The 24,355-nt window shown below is 37.3% G+C and overlaps 1 protein-coding gene across 1 annotated transcript in view; it reads left to right on the top strand.

Moving 5' to 3' along the window:
• col4a5 (collagen, type IV, alpha 5 (Alport syndrome)) overlaps window positions 1–24,355 on the top strand; it is a 39,375-nt gene that overhangs the window by 3,080 nt on the left and 11,940 nt on the right. Inside the window, exons 2-33 of the mRNA XM_065289066.2 lie at window positions 13,680–13,739; window positions 14,909–14,998; window positions 15,111–15,155; window positions 15,237–15,281; window positions 15,409–15,471; window positions 15,552–15,605; window positions 15,726–15,752; window positions 15,851–15,931; window positions 16,149–16,211; window positions 16,350–16,385; window positions 16,468–16,509; window positions 16,599–16,691; window positions 17,425–17,478; window positions 17,672–17,728; window positions 17,830–17,874; window positions 17,960–18,013; window positions 18,359–18,403; window positions 18,519–18,603; window positions 18,869–18,904; window positions 18,982–19,233; window positions 19,580–19,669; window positions 19,903–19,973; window positions 20,081–20,272; window positions 20,469–20,637; window positions 20,774–20,866; window positions 20,974–21,078; window positions 22,117–22,214; window positions 22,531–22,681; window positions 22,815–22,928; window positions 23,485–23,652; window positions 23,793–23,882; window positions 23,970–24,116. Coding sequence (XP_065145138.1) covers window positions 13,680–13,739; window positions 14,909–14,998; window positions 15,111–15,155; window positions 15,237–15,281; window positions 15,409–15,471; window positions 15,552–15,605; window positions 15,726–15,752; window positions 15,851–15,931; window positions 16,149–16,211; window positions 16,350–16,385; window positions 16,468–16,509; window positions 16,599–16,691; window positions 17,425–17,478; window positions 17,672–17,728; window positions 17,830–17,874; window positions 17,960–18,013; window positions 18,359–18,403; window positions 18,519–18,603; window positions 18,869–18,904; window positions 18,982–19,233; window positions 19,580–19,669; window positions 19,903–19,973; window positions 20,081–20,272; window positions 20,469–20,637; window positions 20,774–20,866; window positions 20,974–21,078; window positions 22,117–22,214; window positions 22,531–22,681; window positions 22,815–22,928; window positions 23,485–23,652; window positions 23,793–23,882; window positions 23,970–24,116 — 2,815 coding nt within the window. The remainder of the gene's footprint in view (window positions 1–13,679; window positions 13,740–14,908; window positions 14,999–15,110; window positions 15,156–15,236; window positions 15,282–15,408; window positions 15,472–15,551; window positions 15,606–15,725; window positions 15,753–15,850; window positions 15,932–16,148; window positions 16,212–16,349; window positions 16,386–16,467; window positions 16,510–16,598; window positions 16,692–17,424; window positions 17,479–17,671; window positions 17,729–17,829; window positions 17,875–17,959; window positions 18,014–18,358; window positions 18,404–18,518; window positions 18,604–18,868; window positions 18,905–18,981; window positions 19,234–19,579; window positions 19,670–19,902; window positions 19,974–20,080; window positions 20,273–20,468; window positions 20,638–20,773; window positions 20,867–20,973; window positions 21,079–22,116; window positions 22,215–22,530; window positions 22,682–22,814; window positions 22,929–23,484; window positions 23,653–23,792; window positions 23,883–23,969; window positions 24,117–24,355) is intronic.

Raw genomic sequence — 24,355 nt, 5'->3', positions numbered from 1 at the left:
TTAAGGTTATATTTTCACAGAATGTCCTTTACATTATGTAGTATGATTTTATATAGAAAACAGCAAATCACAAAAAAAAAGACTTTAGCAGGGTGTTGCAGCTTTTTTACATATTGTGAATGTAGAGAGGAAAGAAGCTGTCAATCATCAAAGGACTACATACTGTATGTAATTCTGATACATGTTACATCCTAAATATTGACAAAAACATAGGACTTCTCACAGTACATACACATAAGGAATTGAATAGCATTGGTGAGGTAATTCATTTAGTTTTGGAAAATCTCAAAAAAATCTGATGTGCCGTTCATCCCGAAATTTTAGACTTCATATTGCAAACTTTGGTAATGCAGTAAATCTATATAAATTATATTAGAGTATATTATTAGTAGTATATCATTGGACTTGGAGTATCATTTGTGATATTGATGTAATATAAGGCTCTAACTGTAATGGAGACACTTTATCATTGTTGACCAATTTCATCTATTGTTTCTTATGGTTTAGTGCAGTGGTTCTCAAGCTGGGGTCCGTGCGATTGTGCTAGGAGGGCCCCTAGTTTCATGACATTTTATAAAATACATGAATTTGTCTTAATTCTCTGTACACTGAAAAAAAATGATTCATTCGATTTACTCAATTTTTTTAAGGTAAGTGGTCGCAATCCATTTTTTTAAGCTACATTTAAACAAAAGTTTTTTGTTTTGTTTTGATTTTCACATTTTTTTGTTTTAGCTTAAATAAATTGATTGCAACCACTTACCTTAAACATTTTTTGTAAATTTAATGAATAATTTTTTTCAGTGTAATAAAAATCAGAAAAATCTGACTGTTAGCCAACAGCACTATATTGTATAATTGAATGTGTTTTTTAAACTTTATATTTTGTCATACATTTGGAGGGGCCATGAAGGGCACAAGGGCCACCATACACAAGGGGGGCCACACATCGACAAAGTTTGAGAACCACTAGTATATTGTGGCTTTCTTAATATACAATCTGAACTGCTACAGTATAACAACTGTTTGTTCAAGGATTAGTTTGTGCCGACAAAATAAATTGTACGTTTGCATGTAAAGGGGCTTGTGGATTCACAATGTGGTGTGAATGAACTGCAAATGTCATTTAGGATTAGCTGGCCAATGAATTCCTACTCCTGTCTTCATCTCACACTCAATTTCAAATGACTTCCTTCCTTTCAATGAGTGTCCATCTGCCTCCACAGCTGTTTCTTAAACACTAACTAAACTAACAAATAAGATGTTTGATACACATACAAACACATGCACACACTTTGTGTTGGTTAAAGAGGAGACCAGGTCATCAAAATGTATTTTGGAAAATGTGAAAGAGATACAGTACCTGGAAAGTTGTATCACTTTAATATAGAGGCTGTATGAATGCTGAGGTATGTCTGCTGAGAGCTATCTGTACATCTGTCGGTCTGGAACACAGGCACGTTTTTGGTTGCATAGGGGTATGAATTGTTGTTTCAGACATCAGCTGTATTACCACTGATGTTGGTTTTTGGTAACTGTGGGCAGGATATTAAAACAAGAGAAAGATTGCTTTGAATAAAATGTAGCTAAGAATGAATTATTTAAAGCAACTTTTAATAAAACACACTTGCCTGTCATTGTCAGTGCTATACAGTAGGTCTCAATTTTGAAATGCTGAAATTTGTCAGGGCGCCACAGACACGTTCACCAACGAAAAGTCAAGATCTCCGCAATTTAGCATGGCTATGGCTTTTAGATGAGACTGACCAAATATATCTGATTAATTCTCTAGGAGGAGTTCATTAAAGTACAACATCTGTAATTGAAGGTCATGTTCTTCCTGATCCCATTTTTCAAACTTTAGTTAGTGTGTAATGTTGCTGTTAAAGCATAAATAATACTTGCAAAATGATAAAGCTTAAAGGATTAGTCAATGTTGTTAAAAAAAAATCCAGATAATTGTCTTTCTTTGTTCAGTACGTCATCAAGTCAAGAGGTCACAGATGATGTATGCAAAACTACGCCCCAGTGTTTACAAGTGTGGAGAAAGAGGACCGTTCCGACATTGTTGTATGTCAAATGATACTAATTAATGTCTTTTTGTCAGTTTATTGTTTAAAATGGTCCACAAATGTGTGTTTCATATATGTAACACGTGACGTTTCTAAGTCACTATGCAATTACGTGAGGTCGCGCTGGCGCGTCAGAGGACCAGAGATAGAAGAGAAGTTATGGTATAAAAGTGCATATTTTTTATTTTTCTTGTCAAAAATGACAATCGTTTCGCTAGATAAGACCCTTATGCCTCGTTTGGGATCGTTTAGAGTCCTTTGAAACTCTCTGTTAAGTTAGCTTAAAAAAACTGTTAAGTTAAGTGTTAAGTATTGGGGTCCATTAAAGTCCATTAAAATTAGAAAAATCCTGGAATGTTTTCCTCAAAAAAAGAATTTTTTAAAATCCTCACCCTCGCAGGGGTTTTCAAAAATGTTCGTTTCAGTGCCCTGATACTGATATTTATAAAAATACCCATGTCCGTGTGGACTAGGCCTTAGTGACGTCAATAAAACAGTTTTGGACTAAACTCTGCCCACTCTAGAATACGTCAGTCGCCAGCTTTGGCACAAACGACTCTGCTATGATATGATAAGTTGCTGTCGAATCACAACACACAATTTTTTTTATCACAACACACTAAACAAACTACACAATCAGAACTCATTACGTATTTCTAAAATGAGGGATTTCACAGAACAAGGAAGGGGCAAGGAAAACGGCATAGAGTTAGTAAATTGTGTGAAAAATACCGCTTTTTTTACACGTGAAACATGTTAAAAAAAAATTAATATTGCGCACTGTAAACACAATCAAAGCTTCAAAAACACAGAAAGAACAGGACCTTTAAAAACAAAGCGTATTCCTGACTTTCTGTGGGGTTTAGGGGTGGTTTCCCGGACAGGGATTAGCTTAAACCAGGACTAGGCCTTAGTTTAATTAGGAAATATAGCAATTTTTAACAAACATGCCTTACTAAAAGCTTTACTTCTGTGCATTTTGAGGCAAAACAAAGGGCACTGATGTATTTTAAGATATCTCAGTGCAAGTTGTTGTAAGTTTGGACAACTCTTACTTTTATTTTAGGCTAGGACTATTCTAATCCCTGTCCAGGAAACCACCCCTTAGAGTTTTGCTCCAAGATACTTTTTGTAGGTCTTGGGGTGATACATGATCCTACTTAATTTCATACCTGTTATTTAACGTAGCTCAAGGGGCATTACTTCAAAATTGTATAGGTGGTGCTATTGAGCAATTTTTCCAATTTTTTACCAGATGTAACTTTTTGCCACTTCTGACACATGTGCAACCTTTGGCTTGCACCTCAGTGCTCGGCCCATAAAAACAGAAACCATCACAAAAATTTTTATTTGGATTATAATTAGATTTTTAAGTTAGGCTCACATCCCATTTGTTAACATGGAGAGGGTGAGGTTTATGACCTATACTGTAGCCCACCAGGGGACAATCAATTGTTTTGGCTTCAACTTTCAGTATGTGTTTGGCATACCTGGTGCATATACAGTATATACCCCAATTACACCTGTATTTTGCCAAGGTAAGATTGGGCAAATTGATTCATATAGACTTGAGACCTGACTTGGTCTGTGTCCAAAATCAACCCCCCCACACACACAGCTAGCTGCACATTCACTGTGAGGGTCATGCTAAATGGGTCACCCTTTGTGTCCAAATCTGCTCATTCATTTTCATTTAACTTCTTCAAATGGACTATAATAGTGAAAAATGTAGGGACTATTGAAAAAGGATATACAGGTAGGGGGCAATTCTGGACACATTCATTTACTCCAGATTAGACTTTAGACCCGAACATGTAGGTCAACAAAGAGAAGTGTTTCATATCACAGTTTAATATATTAATGAAATGAATGCTGTTTATATGAAGAGAGTGCCTCGTGCACTCCTTGTTTCTCTGTTTTGCTTTTATATTTTTAAGCAGCGCTCTAGTTTGATGGCAGTATCTGGTTTAATGTTCTGCGTGGGATCGTGTCTGGTTGTTACATTACAGAAATTCCAGTACATTGCATTATTTGTCAGAGCCTGAAAGTAAAAAGTCAGAGGTTTGTCCCCCTTGTTGAGAAACACTGGTTTAGACAGTTTATCAATGTATTTGGAGAGATGTATTCACTTGTGATGTTATCATTTCTATTTCTTCTGATATTAATGATATATTGAGTGACATCAGCCACGTACTTTGAGGGACTTGCACAAGCATATATCTGCAGTTTGAAGTATGTACCAGTATTCATCCTTTTATTGTTCCTTCTTTTAGAAAGATGAATAGATGTCAAAGAGACACTCCACTTTTTTTGAAAATATGCTCATTCCCTAGAGTTAAACATTTGATTTTTACCATTTTGGAATCCATTCAGCTGATCTCCATGTCTGGCGCTACCACTTTTAGCATAGCTTAGCATAATACGTTGAATCTGATTAGACCATTAGCATTGTGCGCAAAGATGACCAAAGAGTTCTGATATTTTTCCTTTTTTACCATTTTAACTATCAATAGGACACTATTTTCGGGCACTGCATAATATTATTGTGCCTGCTGTAGCCATGTTACAGCAGCAAGGATCTTGATTATTACGCTGGAATGAGAGTATAGTTCCTAGACATATCTGCCTAGAAAATCGCAACTTTAAATTTTCCGTCGATCTTAGTACACGATGTAACTACAGAAGAGTCAAGTATTAAAAAGGAAAAATATCGAAACTCTTTGGTTATTATTGAGCGCGATGCTTATGGTCTAATCAGAGTCAATGGATTATGCTAAGCAATGCTAAAAGTGGTAGCGCCAGACCCAGAGATCGGCTGAATGAAGTTCAAAACTGTAAAACTTAAATGTTTAGGGGGGCTGGAAAATAAGCCTATTTTCAAAAAAAGTGGAGTGCCCCTTTAAGATAATTTGATGAAGAATCCAGAGTGACAAACTCTCACTTTACAAAACGGTCCTATAAGGATGTTAGATGTATTCTCTGGAAGGACATGTGACATGTCTGCTCTGGCATGAGTGAATGTGATCGGCATCAAAGCATCAAAATACAGAGATGTCTGAGGCTACTAAAGACTTGCCACGTGCTACAAACGGAAAGCATAGAGCGGATGGGAGAGGTGCTATGGTGCATTCCTGATGGATTTGATAGCTATGTTGTTGTCTGGTTGTTTAAAGTACAAATATTTGTAGATGGGTGCTGAATTAGATGACTGCATAGGTGGGCTTGCTAATCCTGTCACAGTATGTAATGTGAGACGTGGTCTGTTTTGGTATTATGCATCATCAATCAAAAAGTATTATAAGGTCTTCTGCTGGCATTAACATTCAATTGTTGTCCTGACAGACTGGCAATTGATACATAGTGGGGTCTTAAGGTCTGAGACCACACAGAAAATCTGTAATTTTTAAGAAAAAAAAAAAAAGGATTTTGCAAGCAATAAAACATAACAAATGAGTAATGTTGCAAAACATACAGCACTATTTCTACAATTTCCAGATGATCTCTGGATTTTTCTCAAATCATGCTGGGATCATCTGGTTTTGTACAAACTTTTGGAGTCAATGCCAGCTTGAGCGGATGCTGTGATTATAGCAGTAGACAACATTTTGAACTTTTCTCCAGTTTGTATTTTGCTCAAATTATTTGAAATAAATTTGTATTTTCACTTTTGATGCTAAAACCTCTATAAGTGTAATAAGCAGCAAGTTATGGTGGAAATGTGCTAGAATTGTGAAATCATCATTTACATGGCATGCCTTAGCGGGTTTGTCTTTATCTTTAATATATGTAGTATTTATTAAAGTAAAACACCTTAACAATAACATTTTTATGTTAGCCTAGCACTGAGCCCAAGAATACAAACCATAGTCTCTCTATACCTGTATGGGCATTCTGTTTATGTTTAGTACTAGCCAAAGGTTTTTATCATCAAAATTCAATCTTTTTTCGTCACATACACATAGTAAATATAAAAATCTTAGAAATGTAAACCTGAAAAGCAATTATTATGAAGATTGTTTGATTCTTGGCCAGAGACAGAAACAACAGCTGCTATAAAAAGATAAGAGGTGCAAAAAAAAAACAGTGGATGGGTGTTTGAATAGAGTTCATAGTCAAGGGCTGACCCTGATCTAGATGTCTCCTCCCTTCTTTATCTGTCATCTTATACTGTAAAACTTTGTCTGAACTGCAATATCAGTAGATGAAGAGATCTCTTATTTTTCAATGCTATGTCTGAGTCTCCTTGTGAATGAATAAAATTAGCTTTCTTCATACTCAGCAATGGCACTACACTGTAAAAGATGTTAGTAGATCAGTAAGTCATATCAGTATGTTTTATGTTACTTTAACATAACAAATGAAATTAACCTCCTAAGACGTGGATGTGGACATCGCGTTTTTTTGTTGTTTGCACCATAATACTTAATTCTGTATAACTGGAACGTGTTGTACAGAAACGTGGACAAATACACTCCGTCATGTTCAAAGAAAAATATTTGGTTATTATATTTATTGGTTCTTCCTAACCAGTGGCAGCCAATGACTTCTTTTTTCGAGGACGCTTGATGCAAAGTTTGTCACAACATGTATGTAGCCCATTGTGTGTGGTTCCTTTTTTCAAAATATGTGTTCTGCGCGTCGAGTGATCCTGTGTGCATCACGTGTCTTGTCAAAATAAGTGCCTGCTGCAGACGCATGTAAAGGGTTTATGATAAAAGAGACGCTTGCGTTTACCAGATTCTCGCATAATCTGAGGCGTACTCAGAGTTTACTGTTAAGGGAGTGTCTTGAGTGTATTTTCTAAACGTGAGCGTCTTTATTATCATAAATGGTTTCGACACGTGTGCACCAGGCACTTATTTTGACAAAACACGTAATGCACATGGTTCACATGACGCGACAAACACATATTTTAAAAACGCAAGCAACACACATGACTCTCCGAACACTTATTTTGAATTTACGCCCCTCGGATGAGCAGTCACGAGCCACCACTGTTTCTAACCCCAAAATAGCTGGAAGAAAACTAACCAAAGCTCGGGTCTTAAGAGGTTAAACAATTTTTATTTGTTTTTAGAAGTAACGTCAACTCATCACTAGTCAAAAACTTAAAATAGTACAGTACGTTGAATTGACTTGCGTAACCAATTTGATTAAACTTTTTGTAGCTTTTTTGTAGAATATGAATATGGTTAAAGTGGACATATCATGAAAATCTGACTTTTTCCATGTTTTAAGAGCTATGATTGGGTCCCCAGTGCTTCCATCAACTTAGAAAATGTGAAAATTAACAACCCATTAACTTATTTTTGGTAAACCATTCTCTGCAAGCATGTGAAAAAATAGGTAATTGAAATTTTGCTCCCCTTGTGATGTCAGAAGGGGATAATAAAAAGGGCGCCTTAACCTGCACTATCCAACCACGGCACTGCCTTTAAATGCAGAGATCATCTCATTTGCATTTTAAAGGACACCCAAAAATGGCACATTTTTGCTCACATCTACCAAGTGGCAATTGTAGTAGAAACTATCTGTATGGTATTTTGAGCTAAAACTTGACATATGTACTTTGGGGACACCAAAGATTTATTTGACATCTTCAAAAAGTCTTGTGAAATTTCCTCTTAAAAAAAGGTATAAAACATAAAAATATATTTATTACAAAACACAAAACATTTAATATTATACATCAAACAAACAATTGGCGCTCTCACACCTGAATGGTCGCAATCAGGTGTGTTTGGAATTCATAAAAATTGCAAGAATGTTTGGTGCTCCTGTAAAGTTCAGTGGTAGAGCATTGCATTAGAAGCACAAATGGTCATGGGTTCAAACCAGGATAAACACATATGCTGATAAAAATGGATAAAAGTTTCTGTCAAATGCATAAATGTAAATATAAAAGTCTTTCAAATCATTATTAGGAACATTTCTATCTGAACTCTTCTTAAGGCATTTATTAAAAATGTAAAGAATCTTATGAATGTGCCATATATAAAAGATCAAACTGTTCAAACTAATCCTCACTGTAGATGTCTGTCTTAACTCCGTGGTACTGCCATTTAGTGGGAGTGAGACAGTCTGTGTGTATATTACTAGTATAGAGCAAAAGGACAGACATGCTAATATCCTACTGTCTAGTTGTGTCTAGCCCATTTTAAAACAAGGTGGTAATTATATAGCTTTTGTCAGATAGAGATGTGTGCACATGTTTCACGAATGTCGTTTCGAACAATGAGCTGAATAGATCTTGTTTCAACTTGAATTAGACAGTCTTACAGCCAAAGAGACCCTAAAGTCATGTGGTACTTCCCTAAAAACCAGTACATTTTTCCTATTTACTTTCCCTGTCATACACACACCCCTGTTTGTTCCCTTTTTTGTTCACCCCTACTTTGTTTTCCTCAGTTGTTCCCCACGTTCTTTGCACTTCCTTCACTCCATCTGCTTCTGCTATTACTGGAGATCGGAGGCAGCAGTGGCTCCCCGGTGTAAATCTGGAAAGCCCTGTTTTACTTTGTGGATGTACGTGAGCTCATGTTTATGGTGTTACCTTTAAACTGTCAAGCAGATTTTAGATCTCAGAAAACAAAGAGATTCATTTTTTATTTTTGTTTGCTGATTGTTAATTTGCAAGCAGAGAGATTTACAATTGTTTGTATGCACAAATTTAGTGCCATATTCCAGAGTGTGTTTTCATTGGCCATCTCTGTTTTTCCAACAATGCTCTGGCATTCGTGGCATTTGATCATCTATCCTCCTCTTGCCTTGGTACAACACAAGAAATTTTCTCAGTAGTTTTAGGTACTGAAGTAGGACTATAAAGAATCGTCATTAAAAACAATTCAACTCTCAACAACAATTTAACTATATTATTTGTATTAAAATTACCTGCTTTTAAAGTTTAAAGTAAGAATTTGATTTTTGCTGCACCTTGCTAAACCAAGCTAACTTATTTTAAAAAAAATTTGGAAAAAAAAGGGTGCTTTAAGGTGTAATTCATTTGAGCCCTGCAGATTCATATGCAAGCTGGGTATGGCATGCAGGTTTGAACATGCTGGGGGCTAGAATTAGATCTCCAGATTATAGTTCAGGTGAGAACTTGCCTTACAATCATTTGAGTGCCAATCCACGTCCAGTGATCCCTATTTAGAAAAGTCAAATGTTTTCTTTTCTTTTCACATTTAACATAATCACACAAATGAAGCCTGATACCAGGACAGGAATCGGTCATAGAGTAATCTAGATTGACTGTGACTTTGAATGCTGTTGTTATTAAACCATCCTTCTTTTCTAGCGCCCTCTTGTGGTGATGTAAGGTACTGCATTTTCTGTGAGCCCAGCTGCTGCTGTTTAAACTTCGTACTAAGCTGCAAATATTTAGACAAAGTGCACTCATGCCAAAATCACGTTCGGTGCACCTGGACATGTAGACATCGTTGGATTTGTTTGTTATAATATTGTGTTCACTCAGAAATGTTTAATCCTTGTACGATAGGAGAAATATGCAGAATTCCCTTTTCTCTTGGGAAATTTGTGTATTTTGAGAATTTGATAAGAAAGTTTTATCGGTTCAGATAGTGGGCACAAATACAGCAAGTGACAGACAGAAGCAAAGCAAATTGTGCCTATTAAGTAACAAATTTTATATAAAATGTGTTGTAGATGTAGGTGAACCATACATTTGTATTGCTTAATGTTAATTAGATAGCTAAAAGACAAAGTATGAATACCTTAAATCACAGACTAAGTTTTTCAGTATGAACCTGATGTCTCCCGTTCTGTCCACACAATCTGAGAACCTTAGCAAGATCCCACAGCTGTGCTTGCACACTCGTACTCTTTATCTTGCTTATCCGAAGCTCTCACAGCTGTCTTATTTTGAATCTGGTATGACATGCACAATACGATCAGCATGCATCATTTATCTGATTTCATCATTCAAGCACTTTCTATCAAATAGCTGATCTGATTCAGACACGTAATCATCATTCATACCGTTCCATTTGCTTGCACAGTTATTATGATATGCGGTTCTTCCTTGACAAGATTGACTGTATCTTCCCTGTCGCTTGTTTAGTTGTGTATTTACATGTGCATTTTTCCTTAGAGCTCTTATTGGTTCTAGCGCAGGGGATTTTTTCAGAGTTGGGGTCGCTGCTTGTAGATTTATATGCGTTTATTATGTAATGCACAAGAAAAGCTAAAGAAAGAGATATGCATAGTTTGTTCTCATAGCCTGAGTTCAACTCAGTGGCATCTATTGCACAATTTTGGTAACCATTTGACCCTAAAGTACACTTTTTCACTCCACCCCTGCACTGCCACTCGGCCTTAAGGGGTTAATTATAAGAGGTCAAAGGTTATACTTTTCTGAACTCCACAGGAATAGGAATTAAGGAATTTTTTAGCGCAGGACATCAGAGGGAGATGCTTTCTGGGTCAAAAATCTGTATTGTAATAACATGTTTAAGAGTCTCTATGGATGTTTTCTTTTTTCTGTGTTCTCATTTTATGGACCCTGAAGTCATCTAACATCCAACAGAGACAGAAAAAGAGTTCAGTGAAATGTGCCAGTCTAGCTGTTTTGCTAGGTTTGTCTTTAGAGAAAAGGAATGTTTCAGTATGTTTTTGTTCAGCTGTGTAAAACTTAGTAAAGATGATTAAACCAAAAAGATATGATCTATACACAAAATATACACTTTCCCTTATACATTCATATGCATTTACCTAAACCTCTTTATGTTGGAAAACAATAGGGTTATATACATTATATTTGATAACTTTTTATCCTTTTAAATATTTTGTGAAAATAATGATTGTGTCCAGGTTCTGAATCTCAGGTTTTCAGGTTTTTGCAGGTTCTCACAGATTTATGAAGCACAGTATGGTAATGAGTCTGTTTTTATTAGGCTTACACATTACTTGTGGTCTGGTGACAGTTAGTTTAGACGGCTCGCAGCATTTATGTGCCCTCAGGCTACTTTTTCCAGCTGTCTTTTTGAAATCCACTGAGGTTGAGTCATTGCACTTTTCTTCCACTAGAGGGAGCTGTTTATCTCCACATTTACAATCACATCTAATGTTTGATCTGATCGTTCCACCCACATTCACTTTGCTTACTATTTAATGTGGTCAAAAACATCTGTCAATCACCTGCATGTTTTTATATGAAACATATTTTAAGGAATGTACCTTTAAGTAGGTTCATATTTTTAATAATTGTAAAACTATTTGCAAATTTTAAATGTAAAAAACTTTAATATTAATGTAGGCCTATGATTTAGAACTGGTGATTAGATATTAGCACACATTAATTGTTGTACAGTCATTGCTGTTCTTAGCTAAACTATTATTTTGACGTTATTTTGAGGAAGCAGTTTTGAAGTTTTGGGTAAGTTTGTTGTCAAGTTTACAGATAATAGTTTTCACAGATCCTCTTTAGTGTCCAGGACCTTTTTTTATAGCAGTTATTATTGAGTCAAGAAGGTGTCAGAATTTGTCTAGTGTTTCTGCACTAAAACATGTGCACAATTTTCCCAATATGCTTTTAACACACTGTCAGAAAATGATGAACACCAATGGTTCATATTAGTACCCAAGAGATACATACTGCTACCAAAGAGTGCATAGTTTTTCAAAGACACATATTAGTATTTCAGGGGTTCATAATGGTAAATGTATACATATCTGTATCTAAATGGTTCATATTAGGACCTTTTTAAAGTTACTGCCCCAGTGGCATTTTGGGGCTATTTTTTTCTGACACTGTATTTTTTTATATAATATTATTTAATATGATTTGTGGTTTTAATATGAATAATCCTGTTGTTATAGACCGTTTGATCTTAGTAAAAAGAAAACTTTTGGGACCTGGAACTTCACCTGTGATTTTCTCCACCATAAATGTGACACCATTGACATTTGGGCTGGTTTGTTGAAGCATTGCAGTCACTAGCACTGTGTACAGGGAAGTCACTACTGGCTATACTGGGAGACTTTTTTCTCTCTTTTTAAATATAACAAAGCTTTCATTTTCATTCATATGTATTGTAGGGACCATTTAACATACAGTAGGATGTAAACATTGTGTCTCAAACCCTAGTGAGAGAGACAGTGGGGATAAAGAAAAACTGAGGGGAAGTTTCCCTCCAATATTAAAGGCTGCAGGTGCATGATTTTTGTAGAGGTGTGTTTGTTTAGATGATTTCAAACATCAACATTGGCTTTCAGAGATCATGCACCCCGCCTTTAAGTGTGTGTGTGTGCGTGTGCGTGTGCATGTGTGTTTAGTGCTTATTACAACCATGGTCCCTTTAAAGCTAGTTAAGATAGTTCATCCAAAAAATAAAAATTCTGTCTTCAGTTACTCATCCACAAGTTGTTACATACATGTATACATTTCTTTGTTCGGCTAAACACAAAGGAAGTTATATTGAGCAATGTTTGTAACCAAACCATATTGACTTCCATAGTATTTTGTTTTCCTACTATGGAAGTCAGTGGTGCTCCTGCTTGATTGCAGATCCTTGAAGAAAAAAGAAATGTATATAGATTTGTAAAATAATGACAAACTTTTCATTTTTGGAATTAATTTACTCTGAGGCCATCTTGGCAAAATGCAGTTATGAATGTAACAGTTACGGTCAGTCGAATACAGCTTCTGTCAAATGAATTACAATCAATTTTAAGACTTTGTCAAGCCTGTAAAGTGTACATTTTGTGAACTATATAACACAAACAGTGAATTTGGTAAACACTCTAGAAAAGTAAAAGACATTATGCCTCAGATTAGATAAGGTCTGTTAGGATGGCTTATTTTTTATTTGGAGTAAAGAATGATTTTCTGAGAGGAATAAGGGATCCCTGAAGAGAGAGAATCTACATCTGAGGAAATGTTTGTGTGATGCAACCAAACATTCAAGATTGAAAAGAAGCAAATAACGTGGTCAGCCACGTTCATAAATAATTTGCTAGAGGAAAATATAAAAATAAGAGAGGTTATTGCATTTTTTTCTATGTTTCTGTTGTAGTAATGATCAGTTGTCGTCTCAAATGTAGATAAATAGTGCCATCTAGTGTCAGTATTAAAATACAATCGCATGAACAGTAAAGACAGCTATGATCTGTATTCACGTTTAAACCCAACAGTGTATCTCTTACTAAATCCTTTAGAAATATTTAGGATTGATATTAAGCATGAATCTCTTATTTTAATACTGTACATACTTTGAGCATTTGTTTACCTTATAATCCATATTGTTTGTGTACATGTCAAACCTATTGTTGCCATTATCTAACATCTCTGTAAATACATAGTTTTCTGTTTATGAAAATTATAGAAATTATAGAATTGCTTGACTTTATGTGTCAGCTAATGATGAGTGATGAAACTTCATTTAAATAAGTTATTTATGTGTCCATTTACCTTTAGCAGATGCTTTTCATCCCAAATTTTGAATTAAACTTGAGTTTGATAACCTCTCTCTAGTCTGAAGCTGTGACATCTTGGCTGTCTTGAATGCTGTTGAATATCTGATGACTGTTTTTATGTCCTTAAACGTGTTCATGTGAGACACCTCTGACTGTTCTCTTCTGTCTTTATAGGCATGTCATGGCTGTGGTGCTGGATCCAAGTGTGATTGCAGTGGTGTGAAGGGAGAGAAGGTAAGTGTAAACCCTCAAACAGTCACAATTGAAGAGATCTTGCAACTATAGGCTGATGTATTTTCATGTAATGAATTATTGCACTATAGCAAATAATTCATGTTGCTTCATTATGACATTTGAAACACAACCAACCGCTTCTATTAACATTTTAATTTTTTACGTTTTAAATTCTCATAAAGTTTTATAATATAGTATTTAATATATACACTACTGTGCAAAAGTGGTAGGCCACCATGCCAGAATTAGATTTGTTTTTGCAATGTTATAGTGATCATATATAATTGTTTCTCAGTCTGTTTAATAGAATACAACCATACAGGAAATGTGTATATAGTATTAAAAACTGTATAAAAATGTAAACTGATGTGTCAAGTTTTTTAGGGTAAACTCCCCTTCCACTTGAGGAATAGCAAGAAAACTGCAGGATCTCTTAAGCCTAAATAAATTGAAATCCTAATTTATAATTTTAAAGAAATTATCTTTTTACTTCATTCTCCTCAAAATGCTCAAGATGTGTTTAGTGCCAAGGGAGGTCACACTAAACACAGATGATGCGTAAAGAAGACATTTAGTCCTGATTTTTTTTTTTTACATATTTCCTGTATTTTTAATTTTTTTAAATAGATTAAAAAATATAAATGGATGGACATTAAAACTTCTAAAATAACAAGTCTGGTGGTGGTGGCTTTTGCACAGTATTATATCCTTTATAGGATCAGCTATGTTTGGCTCTCTCTGAAGGTTTGTTTTTATTCCCATAAGGTTTTATAATATAGTATTTAATATATAGTATATCCTATATAGGATCAGCTATGTCTGGCTCTCTCTCAAGGGGTTGGTTTTTTTCTCCCAAGGACTTTTTTCCCACAGGGTTTTTTTCTTCTAGGGAGTCAGCTGATATTAGCTTAACTTAAAACTTTCTTCTATACGTCACATTAAATACTGCTCACTGGAACGGTTTATCTTTGCTACTTTTGTTGTCCTTTGATATTCCTGTCTTTTCTCATTTATCAATGTAAAGCTGCTTTGGAACAATTAAACAATTATGAAAAGTGCTATATGAATAAAATTTAATTTTCTGACTACTGAACAGCTAATGGGAGAGATCAAAATGTTTTTTCCCTCATTTCTTTAAATCATTCTTTAATTCTTATCTGTACTGACAGGGTGAGCGAGGATTTCCAGGGTTAACCGGTCAGCCCGGCGTTCCAGGTTTCCCTGGACCAGAAGGGCCAATTGGACCTCGTGGAGAGAAGGTCAGATCACAATATCCATCAATTTATCAAACAACAGAGATTAAATCAATTGACGATCAGATACATTTTATATGAAGGCTTGAATCTTACTCTCTTATTTAATTTTTCACAGGGTGATGATGGACCATCAGGGCCATCTGGACCTAAAGGAATAAGAGTAAGATTTTCAGTAACAGCCTCTTGCTCATAGTAAGTCTAGGTTCATCCATAAGTGCTGACTATATTTGTGTTTTTCCAGGGACCTGCAGGATTGCCAGGATTCCCAGGAACACCAGGAATTCCGGTGAGGGAATTAATAAGTTGACTTGTGTAAAAGAGAAAGACTATAGACTGACTTACTGGGTGTATTTATGCATTTGGTTCTCAATGGCAGTAGAAATAAGCATACATTTGCTCTTTTTGACTGACAGGGTATCCCAGGACAGGACGGTGCACCGGGACCAAAGGGAATTCCAGGCTGTAATGGAACTAAAGTATGTACTTATCAGTAAAAAAATCTCTTATTAGTGTACTGATCAGTTTAAAATGGACAATGATAAAAATGTTTTTACAGGGTGAAAGAGGATTTCCAGGAGTTCAAGGTCTTCCAGGTTTCGAGGGTCCAAGAGTAAGTACTTCATGTCACATTTGAAGGATGCAAGCATACTTACTTCTGCTTGTAAATTGTAGGCTGCCTCAAAACGTATTTAAAGTTAGTTTTTTTAAAATATCTTGTCTTTCTCCACAGGGTCCACCTGGTTTAACAGGACAAAAGGCAAATATTTTATTGCATAATTCATATTTTTCATATGTAGAAACACTTTTTAATCAAAATTTTATGCATATTAAAAATATGTTCTCTGTTATTTGCAGGGTGAACCCGGGGAGGTCATAGAAGGCATTATCTCTTCAGTAAATGGAGAACCTGGTTTTGATGGTACCCCAGGCTCAAGGGTAAGCATTTATAAATGAATCATCAACAGAACTTTGTTGAGCATAGTTTTCCAAATAACGGATAATTTGACCCACACAGTTACATTAGTAGATGTGCTCATAGCTGACTCCACTGTTTACCCTAGTTTTCATAATCGAACACTGTATCAACTAGTAAACAGAAATATAATTTGGACTAAATGTGAACTTACCATAGCTCTATATGGTTTACAATTAGGGAGATCCCGGACCCCCAGGTCCCTCAGGTCCTGTTGGTCCTCCTGGTCCCCGAGGTTATGAGGTAAGACAATTTCTGTGCACTTTGTCTCTGTTTAAATCACACGAAGAAAGTAGTACACAGACCACCACGCACGTTTCAGATAAAAGGCTGAGAAAAGTCATACATTTTTAACAATTTTTTAATTCTGTTCTTCTTCAGGGTCGTCCAGGTCCTCCTGGTCCACCAGGGCCAAAGGTTAGTATGAATCTGGAGTTAGATAGCATGCTGTTTTCCTGTCTCAGTATTTAGTGTGTAAATATGTCTCTTTGTTTTACAGGGAAATATGGGATTGAACTTCCAAGGACCGAAAGGAGAGAAGGTGCAGACCCTTTGCTGTGAAAAAATAGATGTATTATTTGCACATTAGGATGGCATATGTAATGTGTGTTTATTTATTTATTTATGAAGGGTGAGCGTGGATTGAAAGGACCTCCAGGGCCACCAGGGCAGGTTGGCGAAGTTTCAGGCCCATCACCCACAGAAATTCAACAAGGAGAAAAGGTATGATATAAAATGTTTTTTGTTTTTTTATGGCAAAAAGGTACAGGTATACAAGATTTCTGTTCCATATGCAGTCTCTCTTTTAATCTCTACAAGAAATATTATTTATTTTATTTTTTGGTACAAGAGAAAACAAATCTTCAAACATTTGGCAAGGTAATAAGTGTAAATACAATATTTTATTATTACCTGTCTATCTATCACATAAATGTCGCACACCTGTGTATGATTGGTGTGTAGGAGAGCAGGACACGAAAGTCCAAATATCAACAAATGAAAAGAGAGAGGTCCCGCACACTATCCACTTGCAAAAATAAAGGGGTTATTGCTTTATTGCAATGTTTCGATCTCTTGATCTTCTTCAGGCATCAAATATAATATGTTTGATGCCTGAAGAAGATCGAGAGATCGAAACGTTGCAATAAAGCAATAAACCCTTCAATTTTTGCAGGTGGATAGTGTGCGGGACCTCTCTCTTTTCATCTGTTATTATTACCTGTCTAAACATCATGAAGATTTAGCAATTCCAGTGTTGCTAAAGCAGATCCAAGCCACACTAAATTTGAAATTTAAATTGGATTTGTAGTAGAAATTTCAAGAATTCCGATTTTATCATTCAACATATAGATTCAGCATGCATACCTAGTGTGAGATGATAAAAACATTCTTGACAGACTTATCATTTATGTATATGTTTTAATAGTGTTTAACATGTGTTTTTACTACTGTATAGGGTGATCGTGGCCCACCTGGAGATTCAGGCCGTCCTGGCCCACCCGGACCTCCTGTATGTACTTTTCCTTCTGGGTTATATACAGTATTTAACAACTTTTTTCTTTTTATTTTCATGGGAATATGAGAATTGACAAACAGACAGACAAAATGAAAGACAGAAAGAATTGATGGTAAATGTAGTGATTTTAGTGTCAAATGTTATTTTGCCTTCCTTATAAATTAAAGTCCTCTCTTTTTCTGACAAGGGTCTACAAGGTGGCCAGAAAGGCGAGAAAGGAGAACCCGGTGAGCTTGGAAAGAGGGTGAGTCCACAGAGACCCAAACACACAGTAAAGCTTACACATTACAAAAGCCAGCATATTTTAAAAAAAATTTATTTGGTGTATTTATTTACTGTTACAAGGGAAAACCTGGAAAAGATGGTGACACAGGCAACCCTGGATATCCGGTAAGTGTCTACCATAGCTGCCAACTAAAATTGATCACATTGATGATATTATTTAATGCTACATCTGCTGTCAAATCTTTCTTAGGGTGATAAAGGAGATCAGGGTAGTCCTGGTTTACCTGGGCGAGATGGTTACAATGTAAGTACTAAACGTTTCTTTCCACAACTTGAGGTCATTTATAAGAAGACAATTAACCCAATCAATGAATCAATAAGGAAAAATATTGATGATGTCTATCCTGTTTATTTTTTTATTAAATGTATTTATTTAAAGTTTGTTGTCTTGAGGCAACATTGTATCACATGCCTAGAAACATTTTCAAACATTTGTCATTTTCATGCAGAAACTGAAATACAGTAATTAAAAACATCAATTTCTTTACCCATCTATCTATCTATCTATCTATCTATCTATCTATCTATCTATCTATCTATCTATCTATCTATCTATCTATCTATCTATCTATCATTTTAATGTTTTAAGGGTGAGAAAGGTGATCGAGGACTTCCTGGACCTCCAGGATATGGGGTATGTTAAATGTTTCTGTTGTGCTTTATCGTCCATTTGGTTTTGAAGATGCATAAAAGTATTATTGATGATACAGTGATTTTTATTTAAATAAAACCTTCCCGTCACCCTGTAGGGCGGGCCATTCGATGGCGAAGGACCAAAAGGGGAACGTGGTGATCCTGGATCACCTGGTCCTAAAGGAGACAGAGGATTTACAGGTATGTAGACACCATGGTCAAAAAAGTCAAATTGTTATTTTAGCTCTTACATAATTCATTTTACAACAAGCTTGTGTTCTCAACATGCTCGAGTCCTATGTGACAGTTTTTCATTTCATTGAAAGTTTCTGTTGTTATTATGAGGGTCATGTGCTAAGGGAAAAGATAAGTAGATATGCCATGCAGTATTTGGTGTTTGCATAAACACCTTATTGTATGCACAGAACTTCCATAACAAAACTTCTGTACTTCTCTGTACAACTAGGTACTCAAGGACCACCTGGTTCACCAGGATTACCAGGTAAGCAACATGCAAATCTGGGTTTTTTTTGCAAAACACGTGGCAAATGCTTACATTGCGTCTCTTTTTAATTTTAGGAACAGGAGGTTCAGGACCACCTGGTCCACCAGGTTTACCTGGAGAGAGAGGAGAGAAGGGAGATGAAGGTGAGCCTGGAGCCTCTCTTCCTGGAGCGCCTGGAAGGCCAGGGTTCCCAGGTCCCCAAGGACTCCAAGGACCTCCTGGTCCCCCAGGAATATATAATGGTGATCTGCCATGTCTGCCCGGTCCTCCTGGTCAACAAGGCCTGCAGGGAGAGCGTGGATATACTGGAGAATCAGGACAAAAAGGTCTACGTTTTATTCCTTTTTATAATACAAATATAATTGTATTAAATGTATTACATATGGTGTTTAGTGCTGCATTGGTGTTGGTTTAGCTATAGTGGGCTTTCTGTGGTCTGACCAAGCTGGTTGAACAAGTGAAAAGAGACCTTTAAGCTAGATAAGAAAGCCTGTTGGGGACACCAGCATCTCAGCAATGTAATCTACAGTATGTTAAACATAGTCTTTGTTTATATATTTAACAAACCCTTTGTCTTCTGGGTTGTTTATATTTGCCCTAAAAAATGGGAATAGACTATGTTAAGAGACATTTGTGTCTAATGCTTGCTATTACTAATGTCTTTTATCTCAGGTCAAAAAGGAGAGACGTGTGTGAATTGTTTTACGAATGGAAACCCTGTCCCCGGACCTCAAGGTGTTCCAGGTCCTCCTGGAATTCCAGGTAAGATTTAAGTCAATATAACTTAAGCATTTTGAGTATAGGTTTATGTGTATCCTTCCCCTGTGTTGTTATTTAGTATAATGTACATTTAAGAAATGTGTTATTTGGCTTTTATTGTAATACTTGCATTCCGTAAATAATGGACAAAAATGTATCTCAGAAAAGATGACTATGTTTATAAAGAGAGAAAGATATGCTTTTCAAGGTGAATGTCCCACTTGTTCTCGTCTCAGGTACACCAGGGTATCAAGGTCCTAAAGGAGATAGAGGATTCCCAGGAGGGCCTGGGGCCACAGGCTTGCCTGTGAGTGCCCCCTCATTATGTTCCTCTTTATGTTGTTGTTCCTCTACCTCTACATGTGTTTATGTTTCCATGGCATTTAATGTGTGATTGATCTGTCTGTCTTTCAGGGCTCAACAGGGCCTCAGGGTCCCCCTGGATACCCGGGAGAGAAAGGTGACCCGGGTGAAGCCATCCCTGGGCTTGGTGTGAGAGGAGAAAAAGGAGACACAGGCTTCCCTGGTTCTCCAGGTCTACCGGGTCTTGAAGGACGACCCGGTCGCGATGGACCACCAGGTCCTCCTGGCCCCAAAGGACCACCTGTTAGTGTTTTTTTTATATAAAGACATTCATGTAAACAATCTTTTGGATGTGAAATGCGAAACAGTGCCTTGATGCAATAATTGATTAACTGAGACTTGTCTTAGATCCTAGTAGTACGTTTTTAACTGCATCCATTTTGTGTTAATGATTCGCGTGGGTCACTTTTATTAACCCTAACTAACGTACCTTTTGAAGGGCTCTGCACTGGTAAAAGGTGCACAAGGTCCCCCAGGTGATCCTGGCTTACCAGGTTCTGTAGGAGACAGGGGCTTGCCTGGTCCCCCGGGATATGGGTCTCCGGGAGGTCCTGGAGAGAAAGGTATCCAGGGTGTTTCAGGAAGGGCAGGTGCACCTGGAGCACCAGGTAAGAAATCAGTGTTGTCAGCGAAATGAAAGGCGAATGTTGTCCATGTATACAGATAAAAAATAATAACACCGACTGCACTGTAGCTTGTCCATTTTAAAAGTTACATTATCTCAATCTTGGTCTAAATGAATAGGTCAGAAAGGTGAACCTGGGATGGCTGTGCCAGAGAAAGGTGACCCAGGACCCCCAGGAATACCAGGAGATCCTGGTTTGCCAGGAAGTCCAGGTAAAGAAGACATTTGCAATTGCACGCCTCAAACACCAACTCCATAGTCCCGAATGCACATGAAACAGATATGGGAGTTTGACAGATTGGTTTCCTTATCTATACAGGTAACCCTGGTTTAAATGGACAACCTGGATTCCCTGGCCTCCCTGGACCCAAAGGAGAGTCTGGTTTTCCTGGTGTTGGCCTGCAAGGACCTCCTGGTCCTAAAGGTGTGTATTGTTTATATAAACCATTGTAGTCTATCTATATTTGTATTTAAACACATAATGGGCCCTATTTTAAAGCTGCCGTCGGCAACTCTGGAGAATTGAGCAGTTTCCAAATGTTTACAATTTCATGCCCCTCCCCCACTTCCACCAAGCAACCTCCCTTCGAGCTCGTCCTCGTCAGCGCGTGTGCACCAGTATTATTGTGAATGCATACTTAGCAAGAATAGTTAGATTACTTACATAACACTCCGAAATAAAATCACTGGTTGATAAAGAACAATAACCTATCGAGAAGAAATGTGGCAAGCTCTACGTCCAGCTTGAACCCTTTAAATTCTCGTAGATTCCTCCACCTTTCAAATGCTGGTTCGATATTGATCCTAGTTTTATTACGGTTACGGTCGCTTTCTGTCTTTGTTTCCCTCTTTTCATTGGTTGTTTACCTAGTTCTGGTTGTTAACCGAGGAATCGGAAGTTTGTTAGTGAATGTTCTCTTCGCCGTCACCCTGCGTTCAATCCAACACACTTGTGAACTTCAGGCGGATGCACGTGATATTGTAATGCGTGCGAGGAGGAGGGGGTATCTGTGGCGCGTGCAGGTACTATGATTGACAGGCAGATTTTACATAGCCCTGCGCTGATTGGACCAAATGAACCGGCCTGCGCTGATTGGACCAAGTGAACCGGGAGCGGTGGATTTTTGCAAAACAAATAACAGGCTCTAGGTGGAGCTAGAAGCACGTTTTTTTTCTTAAATAGTCTAATTTATGTTGTTCTATCGTAGCATAGTGTTGGTTTCAGTGAATATGATCAAAAAATATGATCAAAAAAGTTGCCGACCGCAGCTTTAACAATCTAAGTGCATTGTCTAAAGCGCACAGTCTAAACGGGCGTGTCCAAATCCACTTTTGCTAATTTAACAACTGGAAAACGTTTTTTCCTATTCTCGTTATGAGTAACGGGTGTGTTTTGGGCGTAACGTGCAATAAACCAATGAGAGTCTTAGCTATGACTAACAGTTTTATCTTATTTGTCAAGGATTTCCTGGTATTGCTGGTTCCCCTGGTGGGCCTGGTGTTCCTGGGCGACCAGGTTTGGATGGACTTCCCGGACAACCTGGATCACCTGGATCTAAAGTAAGAAGCACTATATACTAAACACTATTGGGTGGTTCCCGGACAGGGATTAGACTTGTCATAGACTAAAATAAAAGTAAGGGCTGTCCAAACTGAAAAATACTTGCACTGACATATCTTAAAATACATCTTTGGCCTTTATTTTGCCTCAAAATGCACACAAGTAATGGTTTTAGTAAGGCATGTTAAACCTAGTTATAGTTCCAGGCCTAGTCCTGGTTTAAGCTAATCCCTGTTTGGGAAACCCCGCCTATATAGTATATAATTGTAAATGCATTTTGAGTATGGGATACCAATAAGTGTCTTTTTCCCAAAGGGAGAGCCTGGTTTTGGTCTACCAGGCCCCCCAGGTCCCACAGGATATCCAGGGCCTAAAGGTGTATCCGGGCCTAAAGGTGATCCTGGTTTCCCTGGAAACCCTGGTTCACCAGGGCGACCTGGCATTGACGGTGCTCCTGGATATAAAGGTAGATAATTATTTCATGTCTAAACTGAGAGAGATAAGTAATGCTTATTGCTGTATGAGATGCACTGGCTGTTATGCTAACATAAAGCTGTGGTACACCAAAGTAAATACAATTGCCTGCATTTTCCACTTAGGTGATGCTGGTTTTCCTGGTGGTCCTGGTCCCCGTGGCCCTCCAGGACCCCCTGCCTTTGGCGTTCAAGGTCCCCCTGGTCCTCCTGGACCTCCTGGCCCTGTGGGCACTTTAGGTATGCCAGTAATTAATTCATGTCCAGTTTTTATGACATGTGAAACCAGAAAAATTTCCCTTAAATGCGTTTTTTAAAGATATGCTTGTGATGTTTTTTTCTAGCTCTGTAATGCAACAACAGGCATTGGACTGTATGATTTGAAACCTTTATGTTTATTGTATATACAAAATAATATTGCTTATAGGTTGATGGAAGAAAACATTGTCTGGGAACATGAGAAAAATCATTATTTTTTAACCCTGGCTATGCAGAAAACCTAACAAGAAGCCGATAACATTAGATAAGATGTAACGACTTAATCAAAGTTTATATCCCATACAATTCTATGACAAAGGCTCAATGGGTAACACTGTTGTTATTTTTTATGAATATGACCCTTTTAATGGCGTTTATAAATAAATAAACAAACAATTCTATAAACGATGAATGTAGGACTAAAATAAGAGCACATATCTTATTTAATACTAATAGTTAATGTTCCTATGTTGGGTCTGTAACAGTTCAACAGATTTTCACTACATTCAGAACACCATTGTCATTTCTTCTGTACCAGGAGCTCCTGGCTATAATGGAGAAAAGGGAGACCGTGGCCCTCCAGGTTCAAGTATTCCAGGTTTGCAAGGTGACAGAGGTAGCCCTGGACTTCCTGGGCCTCCTGGCCTAGTTGGCCCACCTGGGGTTCCGGGAACATTGGGTCAAGATGGCCTACCTGGCCTGCCTGGTAATATGATTCAGCAGCAATAACAACAGAGTAGTTTTATTTGCAATATAAAATGCATTTTTACTGTATTTAAATAACAATGTATGTTTTGTTTCTAAATCCTTAATCTAAATCACCTCTAATCCGTCTCTATAATGCAGGGCCTAAAGGGGACATGGGTGTGATGGGTTCACCAGGACCTGTTGGCTCCCCCGGCAACCCTGGCAGACCAGGCTCTGTTGGACCAAAAGGTCTGCAAGCATGTCTTTTTTGTACTTAGGAAAAAATACAAAAGTTTTTAATGAAATTAAACATTATTCTGCTTTGGGTACCTGCAGGAGATGATGGTGTCCCAGGGCGCCCAGGAAACCCTGGTTATGACGGACAAAAGGGAGACCGAGGTGACCCAGGTATTCCTGGCTCGGATGGCACATTACCACCTTCACAAAATTTCAAGGGGGATAAAGGAGAACCGGGAGTTCCAGGTGAGTCATCCTGCTGTTGTTGTCTGCCATCTTGCCATCCTGTTGTTGGTGTCTAAATGATTCCAGATGGAATGATCCAACAAAACCTGTCAATCAATAAATGTTGGTGACCGATGTTGGGCCAAGTAGCCTTTAATAGAATTTTCTGTTGGACGGCATGGGAATGATTTTTTGCTTAAAGGTTTGCTGGTTGATCACAAAAGTCTGGCTGGTTAAGATAGTTTAGAAGTTCACTAAAG

This window comes from Paramisgurnus dabryanus, chromosome 2 (assembly GCF_030506205.2).
Source record: "Paramisgurnus dabryanus chromosome 2, PD_genome_1.1, whole genome shotgun sequence".
Lineage (NCBI taxonomy): Eukaryota > Metazoa > Chordata > Actinopteri > Cypriniformes > Cobitidae > Paramisgurnus > Paramisgurnus dabryanus.
Note: the sequence above shows the minus strand (reverse complement) of the source record. Positions and strands in the feature narration are given on the sequence as shown.